The sequence below is a fragment of the Microcaecilia unicolor genome, chromosome 3 (assembly GCF_901765095.1).
Source record: "Microcaecilia unicolor chromosome 3, aMicUni1.1, whole genome shotgun sequence".
In the NCBI taxonomy this organism is placed as follows: domain Eukaryota; kingdom Metazoa; phylum Chordata; class Amphibia; order Gymnophiona; family Siphonopidae; genus Microcaecilia; species Microcaecilia unicolor.
Genome location: NC_044033.1, coordinates 210489855 through 210503240, shown reverse-complemented (window position 1 = coordinate 210503240; position 13386 = coordinate 210489855). Strand labels below are relative to the sequence as shown.

The following is a 13386-nucleotide window of genomic DNA, read 5'->3' as shown; positions in this document are numbered from 1 at the left end:
GATCATTTACACACACAAATCCCACGAGTTGTGCAGCAGCATTTACACCAGGTTTCAGCAGGCATAAGTCCTGCTGCCCACCGTAGGGCGTGGAAATCTGCGCTACGCAATATTTTTTAAAGGACACTCAGCACTGGAGCACCTTTTCTAAAATACTGCATAGCCAAGATTCTTCCTGGTGCCTAACTTTGAGCACATTTATAGAATTCCCCCCTTAGGACTAGATTCAGTAAATTGCGCTGCAAATTCCACGCAGATAAAATTATGCATTTAATTGGTATTCTATAAAGGGCATCCACACTTGATAGAACAGCGCCTCACTTGAGACACCTGCATTTACGCCTGTTGAAAGCAGGTCCAAACACCGATGCCTAAATTAGGCATGGATCGGGCGTATTCTATAAGGATGCGTGTAATTCATAGGAACTTCCCAAAAACGCCTCTAATACACCCCCCCCCCCAAAATACGCATTCTAGGATTTACACGTGGATCGTTATGGGTTAGATTCCAGTGGGGACAGGTGGGGATTTATTTATTTCAACATTTATATTCTGCTCTATCTTGCTAATTCTAGGTGGAGTACGATATTCAGCAATTAACTGCCTAAGTGAAACCGGATAAAGATAAAAATGAGTCTCACACGGATCTAATTATCCAGTTAAATTAGGCAGTTAATTGCTGAATATTTTTCACTTAACCACATAAGTGCTGACTCCGCCCCCCCTGACTGCCCACAAAATCAACGGCTATGGCTTTAGCAGTTAGTGTCGATATTCAGTTGCTCTAACCAGTTAAGTTCCATACAAGCAACTTAACCGGGCAGGGAACCTCTCCTACCTGGTTAAATCGTTTTGAATATTGACCCCCAAAATAGCGCTTAAGTAGGTTCCTACTTGCCCTCTTAAACTAGGTGCTAACACATTCAACTACCCTCCATATGTGTAGAAAGCAACAACTATTACTGAAAAAGAACAGAGGTGGCTCTAGTGCCAAGAGAGCTCTGTTACCCCCCCCCCCCCCTCACACCCCAGTACCATGTAGCATCAAACACCTAGAACACCTCCAGTGCCTTCAGCATTAGAACCATTCTCAAGTCTCCCCTGTTACAGAAACCTTTACAGAGCTGGTAGAACCAGCCTGGGTGCTTTGCTGTGGAAATGAACATTCTAGAGATATTCCAGACATGTGGTCAGAGTCTCCTGAGATATAGTGCTCCACATTTATCTGGATCTAACTGGTTGCAAGAGTTATGGTCGTCTAAATCGTAGCCTGCTGCTGAGTGCCATACTGGGCCTATAGCCTCACCAGCAAGGCATTTCTGTGGGGGAAAATAGGGTCTTTGAGAATGACCCATCCTCATTGCACGGAGGTTTTCCCGTCAACAGCATAAAGTCAGGGAAGGCAACACAATGCTTGGTTTGGGATTTTCAAAGAAAAGTGACCAAAATGATTAAGGGTATGGAACTGCTTCCATATGAGTGAATCGATGTTTCAGTCTTACAAAAAAGTACAAAGGCCAGGAGACACTCAATGAAATTAAATACTTTTAAAATGAATAGGAGGAAATATTTTTTTCACTCAAAATTAGTTACGCTCTGGAACTCATTGCAGGAGGATGTGGTAACAGTGGTTAGCATATCTGGGCTTAAAAATGGGTTGGGCAAGTTCCTGGAGGAAATGTCCATAGTTTGCTATTGAGGTTGGCATAGGGGAGGCCACTGCTCTCCCCGGGATTGGTAGCATGGAGAGTTGCTACCAATTGGGTTTCTTCCAGGCTCTTGTGACCTGGATTGGTCACTGTTGGAAGCAAGATACTGGGCTAGATGGACCATTGGTCTCACTCAGTATGGTTGGAATAAAGACCTGCAAAGAAAGCAGGTACAAATCACAGTGTGCACTCATGTAGTTTTCCTTTGATTATTGAAGCAAATCCTGCAGGCTACGTGCCATAGGCTACATCAGTTGTCAGACTTGTGAGTTACTACTACTACTATTTAGCATTGCTATAGCACTACAAGGCGTATGCAGCGCTGCGCAAACATAGAAGAAAGACAGTCCCTGCTCAAAGAGCTTACAATCTAATAGGGCATGAGTTCTTGTACCAAGTAGAGCGCTGTGGAGTCCAGTACTCGGACCAGGTTCTGCTTGGTGGCTGGACAACCCTGGCTGGGTTTCACCTGCGCTGACTGCCGTTCCCCAGAGGTTGAGCCCCTAGGTATGGGCGGGCTGCAGGACTTACGAGACGGAGCAGAAAGCAGGGTGGTGAATGTAACGGCCAGTCAGGCAGCAGGCAAGAGAGTGATCCAGGTACAGGCAAAGTCAATAGGCAGGCAGCAGGCAAGGAAGTAATCCAGGAACAGGCAATGTTAACAGGCAGGTGGCAGGCAGGGGAGTAATCCAGGTATAGGTAGGGTTACCATATGTCCGGATTTACCCGGACATGTCCTCTTTTTGAGGACATGTCCGGGCAGCCAGGCGGGTTTTGCCAATCTGCCAATTTGTCTGGATTTCTGGACAAATGGGCAGATTGCTAGCCTCCCCTCCCCTTACTTACTACTGCCCTGGTGGTCTAGTGACCTCTTCCGCCTTCGGGGCAGGAAAGAGCCCCCTCTTTCCTGACCGGAGCTCTGCCCTACACGCATCCTTCCTGTTGCTGATCGCGGAGCTGATTCAAAATGGCCGCAGAGAGTTGAAGTGGTCTCTCGGCGGCCATTTTGAATTGGCTCCGCGATCAGCAACAGGAAGGATGCATGCAGGGCAGCGCTCTGGGCAGGAAAGAGGGGGCTCTTTCTTGCCCCGAAGAGGTCACTAGACCACCAGGGCAGTAGTAAGGTAAGGGGAGGGGGGTGATGGGGTATGTGACAGGGTGGAGGGGAAAATGAGACAGGGGGCAGGATGAGGGCATGACAGGGGCGGGGCAGGGGCAGGGTGGGCGTGACATGGGGCGGGGCATGTGTCCTCCTTTTTGGGGACAAAATATGGTAACCCTAGGAATAGGCAATGTCAATAGGCAAACAATAGCAAGAGAGTAATCCAGGCACAGGTAAAGTCAATAGGCAGGCAGCAGGCAAGACAGTAATCCAGGCACAGGCAAAGTTAGCAACGAGGGACATTGTAGAGAAGAAGCACACTACCGAGCAAGTAACACCTACCAAAGTAGAGGCCGAAGCATGGAGTCCAGGAAGAGCTCAGCTGATAAAGTGCTGGCATCTGACATCAGCAGGGACCAGCAGGGAGAAGGAGCACAGCCATAGGACAAGAGCAGGGGAAGGAGGAACCGGAAGACCAATAGGAGAAAAGCAAGGGAAGCCAGGCAGAGAGAGAGCAGACACAGGTGCGTGGAAGCCAAGCAATCAAGGAGCCTGGAAGCCAGGCAGAGAGAGAGAGAGCAGACCCAGGTGCATGGAAGCAAAGCAATCAAGGAGCCTGCAGCCAGAGAAGAACTACACACACATGGCTCAGGGCTGTGCCAGTCAAGTGTGCGTGTCGACGGGACCCCGCGCAGCCCGAAGACGCTACTTGCGTTGAGGTAGGGGACATGACATCAGCCTAGCCATAATTATTTTTTCAGCACTCCCTGATATTATCATGGTTTCAGTAGCCCTGCTACTAGGTGGTATCTGAATCCTCACAGATCAGGTATCTTCCTTCAGTTCCAGAGAACACCCATCTCCAGCCCACAGATTTGCCGAGCTGACTGGGAAGAAGCTGGAGATGATAGATAGGATGGGTCCTGTGTGACTGATGGCTTACGTGTTAAGGCTTGTCGTGACTGTCATATTCTCACCACCGTGCACAGTGAATTCTATCCAGCCATCCACATGATCCACTTTTGTGGCCTTGGATCTTGGCTCCTTGGACGCCCTGGCAATTGGTCTCCATCTGCCTGATATCTATGGAAATATAAGAAAACCATTCAGCTAACCAGCCATCCATGCGTCCACTTCTCCTTCCCTTCATACATCAGTCTTTCCACCATGCAATATATTCACTCTTCCAACTGAATATCTGTTTTTCCATTCATCATCCCTCCTTTTATCCATTTAATTGAATTGATTTGATTTCTTGGAACTTACTTAATCGTCTTTTGTTACAAAGATAACAAAGCAATGCACAAAACTATTAAAAACAATAATAAAAATAGAAAAGGGATGTCAATAATTATAAGAATAGAGGAAAGAAACAGAGTAAAGGGAACAGGAAGAAGGGGTCACAGCTGGAAGCTAGTGGATTCAGGGGGAGGGGGGCTTCTCTGGGCCAATATGGATAGAGAAGGCCTTTTCAAACAGAAAGGTCTTCAGGAGAGTCTGGAATTTGGTAGGAGCATTCTAACTGGATAGAAACAGGTAGGAAATTCCACAGGAGAATGGCTTGCCAGAAGAAAGCACAAGAGCATGTAGAGTCTAGATAGGCTTCTTTTAAAGAAGGGATTCTGAGATGAATGTTATGGAGGGCTCTGGGAGGGGTATATGAAGAGGAAAAGTAGCATGGACAACCTTATGAGCTAAGATTAACGGAGACAGGTGGCATTTTATATAACTAATTTATTGAGGCTGAGCTTTCAAGGACAAAAATCCATTTCATCAGACAGCATCTGACAAAGTAGATCCTATCTTTGAAAGCTCAAACCTCAATAAATTGGTTAGTCTATAAGATGCCACTCGTGTCTGTCAATTTTGTTACACTAGACCGACATGGTTACCCCTTTTAAAGTTTCTATGCACTTAACTATTCTTTTCACCTTCCATCCATCTGTCCATCAATCCTTCAACCCCTCATAGATCCTTCCTTCCACCAATCAATTTGTCCATTTCCCCCAACCTGTGTCCATCCCATCCATCCCTCCTTTCATCCACTTACCCATTCATTCTACCTTCCATCCATCTGCCCATCAGTCTGTCTATCCAGTTTATATCACTAACCTTACTGATGTCTTCCAGAGGATCTCTCTGAAATACGGTCCCACAATAGAATACTGAATTTACAAAAAAACAAAACAATTTGTGACAAGCCATGAAAAGTTAAGTCCCTCCTTTCTGGTCAATCCTGATGTTCATTCATTCACTCTATTTAGATTTGCTGGAATTTATATATCTCCTATTTTTAGTGGAACTCCAGGATCACCTTTCCCTGGAAGCAACCTCTTGTGGTCCCAAATGAGCATGTGCCTGCACATAGACACTTTTGACTGGCTTGGGCAGCGAATGGAAAGACATTTGTGACCAACCAGATCTGGTGAGTGTAAGGCCATTCAAAATGATCCTGCTAAAAGTGGCCTCCCACCACTGGTGCAAAGTGAGGGGCCCTTTTACTAAGCAGTGTAAGCGTCTACGCGTGCCCAGCGCGTGCCAAAATGGAGTTACCACCCGGCTACCGCTTGGAACTTGCAGTAATTGCATTTTTGGTGCGAGTCCGATACGCGCGTGCCAAGTGGCATTTGGCGCGTATAGGTCATTACCAACTGGATTCTTTACTGCTAGGTCAATGGATGCGCTAAAAAATTGAATCAGCCCATGCCCAAAGCTCATGCCTACACTACCGCAAGCCATTTTTCAGCGCACCTTAGTAAAAGGACCCCTGAAGTGGGATATTGGAAGGATGAGGTATTTCCCACTAGTTCACTAAGAAGGCGACATGAGACTACAAACAGTCAGCCTCCACCACGTACCTCAATAAGAGGGTTGAGTTAGAGCCAGCCAGCCATCAGAGGAGGATCTGGAGCAGAGTGCTTGGCCGTGTCCTAGTCCTGTCAGCCCTGCTGACCACAGGGTCTCAGAGTAGGGGCGTAGCTTCGTGGGGCCACGGGGGCCTGGCCCCCCAGATTTGGCTCTGGCCCCCGCCGACCCTTTCAACCTCTCCTTCCTGCCGCCGCTAACCCTCCCCTGCCACTGCCGCCATCGGGTACCTGTGCTGGGGGGGGGGGGGTCCCCAACCCCCGCCAGCCAAAATCCTCTTCAGCTGGTCTCCAGGCCGGCACATTGCTGCAGCTGATGTGGAAGCCTAGGATTCTGTTTTTTCTTTGTGAGTAGTACTGACTTCCTGACGTGCTGCACGTTCAACATGCAGGACGTCAGGACGACTCACACAGAAGAAACAGAATCCTAGGCTTCCACATCAGCTGCAGCAACGCGCCGGCCTGGAGACCGGCTGAGGAGGACCAGCTGGCGGGGGTTGGGGACCCCCGCCAGCACAGGTACCTGGCAGCGGTGGGGGACTCGGGGGAGGGTTGGCGGTGGCAGAAAGGGGGGGTCAAAAGGGGAAGGGCACCGGGGGGGGGCTAAAATGTGCCCCCTTACTTCAGTCTCTGGTCCCCCCCTCCCGCCAGGGTCTCTATCTCTCCTGCTTCTGACGGGATCTGGGTGATCACGTCCCGACAGGAGCAGGAGAGAGAAAACTCCAGCACCAGGCCCCCCCTTTCATTACCTGCCTAGCAACTGCTGGACCCTCAGGCCGCGCATGCTCAGTTTTGAGACCGAGCATGTGCGACCTGAGGAAAGCAGCTGCAGGGGTAGGCAATGCTGAGCAGAGGAAGGAGCCATGCTGCCTGCAGCTGGCAGGGTCAGCCAAGGTACTGTGGGTGGGCGGGCGGTGGAGGCAGCTATGACGATTCTGGGGAGGGGGGGGGGGGTGGCCCTGCCCCAGGCCTGGCTCACTCTCTCGGCGGCCTGCCTCTACCTCTACCAGTATCATGAAATGATGTTGGTGTAACAAAGACCTGATTGCCTGCAATTGCCTAAGTTAGAAGACATTTTTTTTCGCTGTTCCTCTCTCCTCTCTGACCACCCTATACAATCTTGCAGGTGCAGTTAATCCCCCTGCAGTACACGCTAGGCTAGAGACAACAGGGCATAGCACAGTTCTCTTTATGACACCTTCCATTTGAAATGCTTTGCCTCTTCTTTAAAAATGTCTAGGATGGAACAATTTTATTAACTGACCCGACAAGGGCCATGTTTCGACCAATTGTTCTCATCAGGGGTCAATAAACGTAGACATTCAAAGTGATCTAGCTAGATGCTGAATGGTTAAATCGCATGGTTGGGGCCTAATTTTTCGCAGCATTTAACTAAGTGATGTTCAAATTCGTGGTTAACCTCTAACTCAAAGCTGGCTACATTGGGGTATTCCAGGGGTGTTCCACTTGGCTGCTTAAGTGCTGATATTCAGCCCTTAAATGGTCAGGTTTACCACATCAATGGGACCCCATAAAAATCAATCCTATCTTTACACGTTAACCCATGCCCACTTAAGTGCTGAATATTGACTTAAGCCCGCTATGTGTTAGCCGGCTCAAAAATAACTGGATATTCAAAGCTGAAGCCTGGACAGGGCCCGGCTTTGAATATCCAGGAATACCTCCATCAACGGTGAGAAAAACTGTCACCGTTGCCGGCTGAATGTTGACCCCTGTGTTCCAGCCAAAAAAAGTTATATTGTTCAGTCAATCCAACAGGTGAAAAATCAGTATTGTGGGTTTCTTTCACTCATTCACAGTTCTCAATAAGCCTGGATTGACTGAACAATATTGCTAAAGGTATAACAGAGGAGTGAAGGAGAGAGAAAATAGGCATCTCTGGAGTTGCATTGTTTGAATTTCAAGACCGATAATTCCTCACCGTCGTCATCTCTTGGATTCACACTCGCATTCATAAAGGTGTCATTCTGGCAGGCAACAAAGAGAGCAAAGTCCTCGATTACTGATTTAGGAACTCTGTGAGACCTGCCTAAACAAGGTGAAAAATAAGACTATGTTTCTTAAACATTATTTTTACAGTTTTTATTTTGCGTGATCAGTATTCACAGTGATTTGACCAGTCAGAAATGGCTCTTGACCCGGCAAATCGCTTGCTTGGGGTTTACCGGTCATGTTCAGGTGGCATTTACCTGGTTAGTGCTGAAAATGGCCGGTTAGCGTCTGTCTCAAAACTGGATATTCTGGGTGGTGTTCCGGGGGGCAGAGTCAGCACTTGGCTTGGTCGATATTCAGCATTTAGGGGTCCTTTTACTAAGGCGCATAGGCACCTACATGCATCCAACACGCATCAATTTGGAACTACTGCATGCTCCAGGTGATAATTTCCATTTTTTTTTACGCGCGGAAGAAAATATTTTTTATTTTCTACCGTTTGGTGCTAACAGGATGGTAATTGGTAGTGTACACGCATTGACACTTACCGCCCGGTTAGTGCGTGAGACCTTACCGCCAGTCGATGGGTGGCGGTAAGGTCTCAGGCCAAAAATGGACGCGCATTGGTTTTAATTTTGTCTGCACGTCCATTTTCGGCCAGAAAAAAAAGGCCTTTTTTTTTTACAGGCGGGCTGAAAAATGGACCAGCGTTTTCAGTGCGCCTTAGTAAAAGGGCACCTTAACCGGCAAAGGTAACCCCATAAATAGGACCATGCAAAAGTCAGTCCTATGTTTATGAGGTTTGGTGCTGAATATTAGCAGCTCTGTAAACCTGGAAATTCAATGTTGGCATTGAATTTTGGGGTGTAATGCCGGCAGCGGTCAGCAAAACGCTGTGTATTGCCTGCTGAATATCGACCTTGTAGTAAAACCCAGTCTTTGGGGCACACCCAGCCAGTCAAGGTTTTTAGAATATCCCCATTGAATTCAAAGAGGATATTTTGAAAACCCTGACTGGATGGGTTTGCCCCAAGGACTGGGTTAAAAGCCTCTGGTTTAGAGTGTTATATAGAGAAAACTAGAACATAAGTATATAAACATTGCCATACTGGGACAGACCGAAGGTCCATCAAGCCCAACATCCTGTTTTCAACAGTGGCCAATCCAGGTTACAAGTACCTGGCAAGATCCCAAAACAGTACAATACATTTTATGCTGCTTATCCTAGAAATAAGCAGTAGATTTTTCCCAAGTCCATCTTAATAATGGCTTATGGACTTTCTTTTAGGAAGTTATCCAAACCTTTTTTTAAATTCCGTTAAACTAACTGCTTTCACCACATCATCTGCAATGAATTTGAGAGGTTAATTACATGTTGAGTGAAGAAATATTTTCTCCAATTCAATTTAAATTTACTACTTTCTAGCTTCATTGCATACCCCCTAGTCCTAGTATTTTTGGAAACAGTAAACAAGTGATTCATGTCTACCTGTTCTACTCCACTTATTTTATAGACCTCTGTCATATCTCCCCTCAGCTGTCTTTTCTCCAAGCTGAAGAGCCCTAGCTGCTTTTAAACTTCCCTTATAGGAAAGTCGTTCTATCCCGTTTATCATTTTCATCACCCTTCTCTGTACCTTTTCTAGTTCTACTATATCTTTTTTGAGATGCAGTAACCAGAATTGCACACAGTACTCAAGGTGTGGTCACACCATGGAGTAATAGAAAGGCTACAAAGGAGTGGAGGAGTGGCTTAGTGGTAAGGGTGGTGGACTTTGGTCCTGAAGAACTGAGTTCAATTCCCACTTCAGGCACAGGCAGCTCCTTGTGACTCTGGGCAAGTCACTTAACCCTCAATTTCCCCATGTAAGCCACCTTGAGCCTGCCATGAGTGGGAAAAGCACAGGATACAAATGTAATAAAAATTATAACATCCTAATTTTTGTTTTTCATTCCTTTCCTAATAATACCTAACATTCTATTTGCTTTCTTAGCCGCGTTGCACACTGAGCAGAAGGTTTCAACGTATCATCAATGACGACACCTAGATTCATTTCCTGGTCGGTGACTCCTAACGTGGAACCTTGCATTATGTAGCTATAGCTCAGGTTCCTCTTTCCCACATGCATCACTTTGCATTTGCTCACATTAAACGTCATCCACCATTAGGATGCCCAGTCTCGTAAGGTCCTCTTGTACATTTTCACAATCCCCTTGTAATTTAACAACTTTGAATAACTTTGTGTGGTCAGCAGATTTAATTACCTCACTAGTTACTCCCATCCCTAGGTCATTTATAACTAGCATAGACCATTCTAGGGCTCCACTTGACCTTAGCCAAAAGGTTGAGCAGGACCTGCATTTACACTTACATGCGAGAACCATCTCCCTGTCTCTAAGCATCGGAATGGTCATAGCAACACAGTCCTCAGAAATCTTTCTCCTCACAGAGAGCACATTATAACCGTGATCTGGAAAAGGAAAAAAAATTGCATTGAAATACACTAGAAAGAGGTCAATCAGATACTGTATCATCGGGAAGGTTCATCATGCCAAATGTATGCAAACAGCAAGAATGAATATTCATTTAGTGAAAACAAAAGTTGTTTGAACATTTGGGCAATACCTAAGTAATACTGTACATCACTTTGAGTGAGTTCCTTCAAAAAGGTGGTAAATCCTAATAAATTAATAAATAAAAATAAATAAATAAAATACACAGTACAATTTTAGAAAAGTTGTAGAAGTTGGCATATAGATATTTTAGGTTAAAAGAGTGTATCAGGCCTCAGGTGGAACAACCAGGTGGACTCAGAAGTCAAAGAAAGCTATGTTTTATTCTGAAACTCGACACGGCCCATGTTTCGGCTATCACCTGCATCAGGGATCAGTCAGAGGTAAAACATGAGAACATGAGTCTGGAGATTTCTTCTCAGGAACAACTATACAAGAGACCACACAAAAGATTAAAGTCTGACAAAGGTCTTTGTGAGCGATTTTGCGAAAGGGTTGTCGGGTAAGGTTGGTCTCTTTGCAGATGATACTAATCTCTGTAATAGAGTGGATACCCCTGAGGGTGCGGATGGCACGAGGAAGGATCTAGCGAAGCTTGAAGAATGGTCCAATAATTGGCAACTAAGATTTAATGCTAAGAAATGCAGGGTCATGCACATGGGTTACAAGAATCCAAGGGAATTGTACTACTACTACTACTACTATTTAGCATTTCTATAGCGCTACAAGGCATACGCAGCGCTGCACAAACATAGAAGAAAGACAGTCCCTGCTCAAAGAGCTTACAATCTAATAGACAAAAAATAAATAAAGTAAGTAAATCAAATCAATTAATGTGAACGGGAAGGAAGAGAGGAGGGTAGGTGGAGGCGAGTGGTTACAAGTGGTTACGAGTCAAAAGCAATGTTAAAGAGGTGGGCTTTCAGTCTAGATTTAAAGGTGGCCAAGGATGGGGCAAGACGTAGGGGCTCAGGAAGTTTGTTCCAGGCGTAGGGTGCAGCGAGAGAGAAGGCGCGAAGTCTGGAGTTGGCAGTAGTGGAGAAGGGAACAGATAAGAAGGATTTATCCATGGAGCGGAGTGCACGGGAAGGGGTGTAGGGAAGGACGAGTGTGGAGAGATACTGGGGAGCAGCAGAGTGAATACATTTATAGGTTAGTAGAAGAAGTTTGAACAGGATGCGAAAACGGATAGGGAGCCAGTGAAGGGTCTTGAGGAGAGGGGTAGTATGAGTAAAGCGACCCTGGCGGAAGATGTAGAATATAGGGGTGAAGTGCTTCTGTGTACGGAAGAAGAATGAGACTTCCACTCGGAGGAAAGGAAGGTGGGCAGTGGAATTCCTCAGGGGTCGGTGCTGGGGCCTATTCTGTTTAATATATCTGTGGGAGATATTGCTGAAGGGTTGGAAGGAAAGGTTTGCCTTTTTGCAGATGACATGACATGACATGAAAATAGCCAATAGAGTGGATACCCTAGAGGGAGTAGAAACGATGCACTTGTATCCCACATTTTCCCACCTATTTTCAGGCTCAATGTGGCTTACAAAATGTTATAACAACATGTACACATTATAGGATAAGAATTTCAGAATATAGATATAGATGGGTACATAGAATATCATAGCAATCATATTAACGGAATAATAATTTTACAATTGTTACAAATAAGAGTGCATAAGTAGATCATATTGGATTGGAAGTGGATAGTTGTGATTGGAATAATTAGGAAGTCAAATCGTTATGGGGAATCTTTATTGTACGCCTTTATGAATAAGTAGGTCTTTAATAATTTTCGGAAGGCTGTCAGGTTATGTGTTGTCTTTATGGCGATCGGTAATTCATTCCATAGTTGTGTGCAGGTGTATGAGAAACTGGATGTATGTACAGACTTGTATTTAAGTCCTCTGCAATAGGGATAATGAAGGTTTAAGCAGGTGCGTGATGAGCTTTTGTTGTTTCTCTCTGGTAAGTCAATTAGGTCTGACATGTATGATGGGGCATCTCCATAAATGATTTTATGGACCAAGGTACATATCTTGAATGCAATATGATCTTTCAGTGGGAGCCAATGCAGGCTTTCTCTAAGGGGTCTGGCACTTTCATATTTCGCCTTGCCGAATATCAATCTGGCTGCGGTGTTATGGGCTGTCTGGAGTTTCTTGATGGTTTGTGCCTTGCATCCCGGTATAAGGAATTACAGTAGTCCAAATGGCTCAGAACCAATGATTGCACCAATACGCGAAATGTCTCTCTTGGGAAGAAAGGTCTTGCTCTTCTGAGCCTCCACATTGCATAGAACATTCTCTTTATGACATTTTTTACATGGCAGTCTAGATTAAGATTGCGATCAATTGTTACGCCTAGGAGTTTCAGGGTGTCCGCAACAGGAAGAGTATGGCCGACTACTTCCGCGACAAGGTTCAGAAGATCAACCTCGAATTCACCACCAAACCTTCTCCTCCTCTTCATCCTATAACCCACTCTCTCAACCAACCAACCAACCAACCAACCCAGGCCTCCTTCTCCTCTTTTCCTGATATCACCGAAGAGGAAACTGCCCATCTCCTCTCCTCCTCGAAATCCACCACCTGTTCCTCAGACCCCATCCCCACCAACTTACTTAACACCATCTCTCCTACTATCACCCCCCATCTGTCATATCCTCAACCTCTCTCTCTCCACTGCAACTGTCCCGGACACCTTCAAGCATGCTGTAGTCACACCACTCCTCAAAAACCCTTCACTTGACCCTACCTGTCCCTCCAACTACCGCCCCATCTCCCTCCTACCCTTCCTCTCCAAGATACTTGAATGCGCCGTTCACAGCCGCTGCCTTGATTTTCTCTCCTCTCATGCCATCCTTGATCCACTTCAATCCGGCTTTTGCCCCCTACACTCGACAGAAACGGCACTATCTAAAGTCTGCAATGACCTGTTCCTCACCAAATCCAAAGGTCACTAATCCATCCTCATCCTCCTCAACCTATCCGCCGCTTTTGACACTGTCAATCACAACTTACTTCTTGACACACTGTCCTCTTTTGGGTTCCAGGACTCTGTCCTCTCCTGGTTCTCCTCTTATCTCTCCCATCGTACCTTCAGAGTACACTCTCATGGTTCATCCTCCACCCCTATCCTGCTCTCTGTTGGAGTTCCTCAGGGATCTGTCCTTGGACCCCTTCTTTTTTCAATCTACACCTCTTCCCTAGGCTCCCTGATCTCATCTCATGGTTTCCACTATGCTGAC

The 13386-nt window shown here is 46.0% G+C and overlaps 1 protein-coding gene across 2 annotated transcripts in view; it reads right to left on the bottom strand.

Annotated features, from left to right (window-relative positions):
• Nucleotides 1-13386, bottom strand: part of LOC115466233 — a 72467-nt gene that overhangs the window by 33067 nt on the left and 26014 nt on the right. For both annotated transcript variants that reach the window (XM_030197361.1, XM_030197362.1), the window contains 4 exons: nucleotides 10001-10099; nucleotides 7618-7725; nucleotides 4924-4976; nucleotides 3755-3894 (listed from right to left, as the gene is read on the bottom strand). In XM_030197361.1, coding sequence (XP_030053221.1) covers nucleotides 3755-3894; nucleotides 4924-4976; nucleotides 7618-7725; nucleotides 10001-10099 — 400 coding nt within the window. The remainder of the gene's footprint in view (nucleotides 1-3754; nucleotides 3895-4923; nucleotides 4977-7617; nucleotides 7726-10000; nucleotides 10100-13386) is intronic.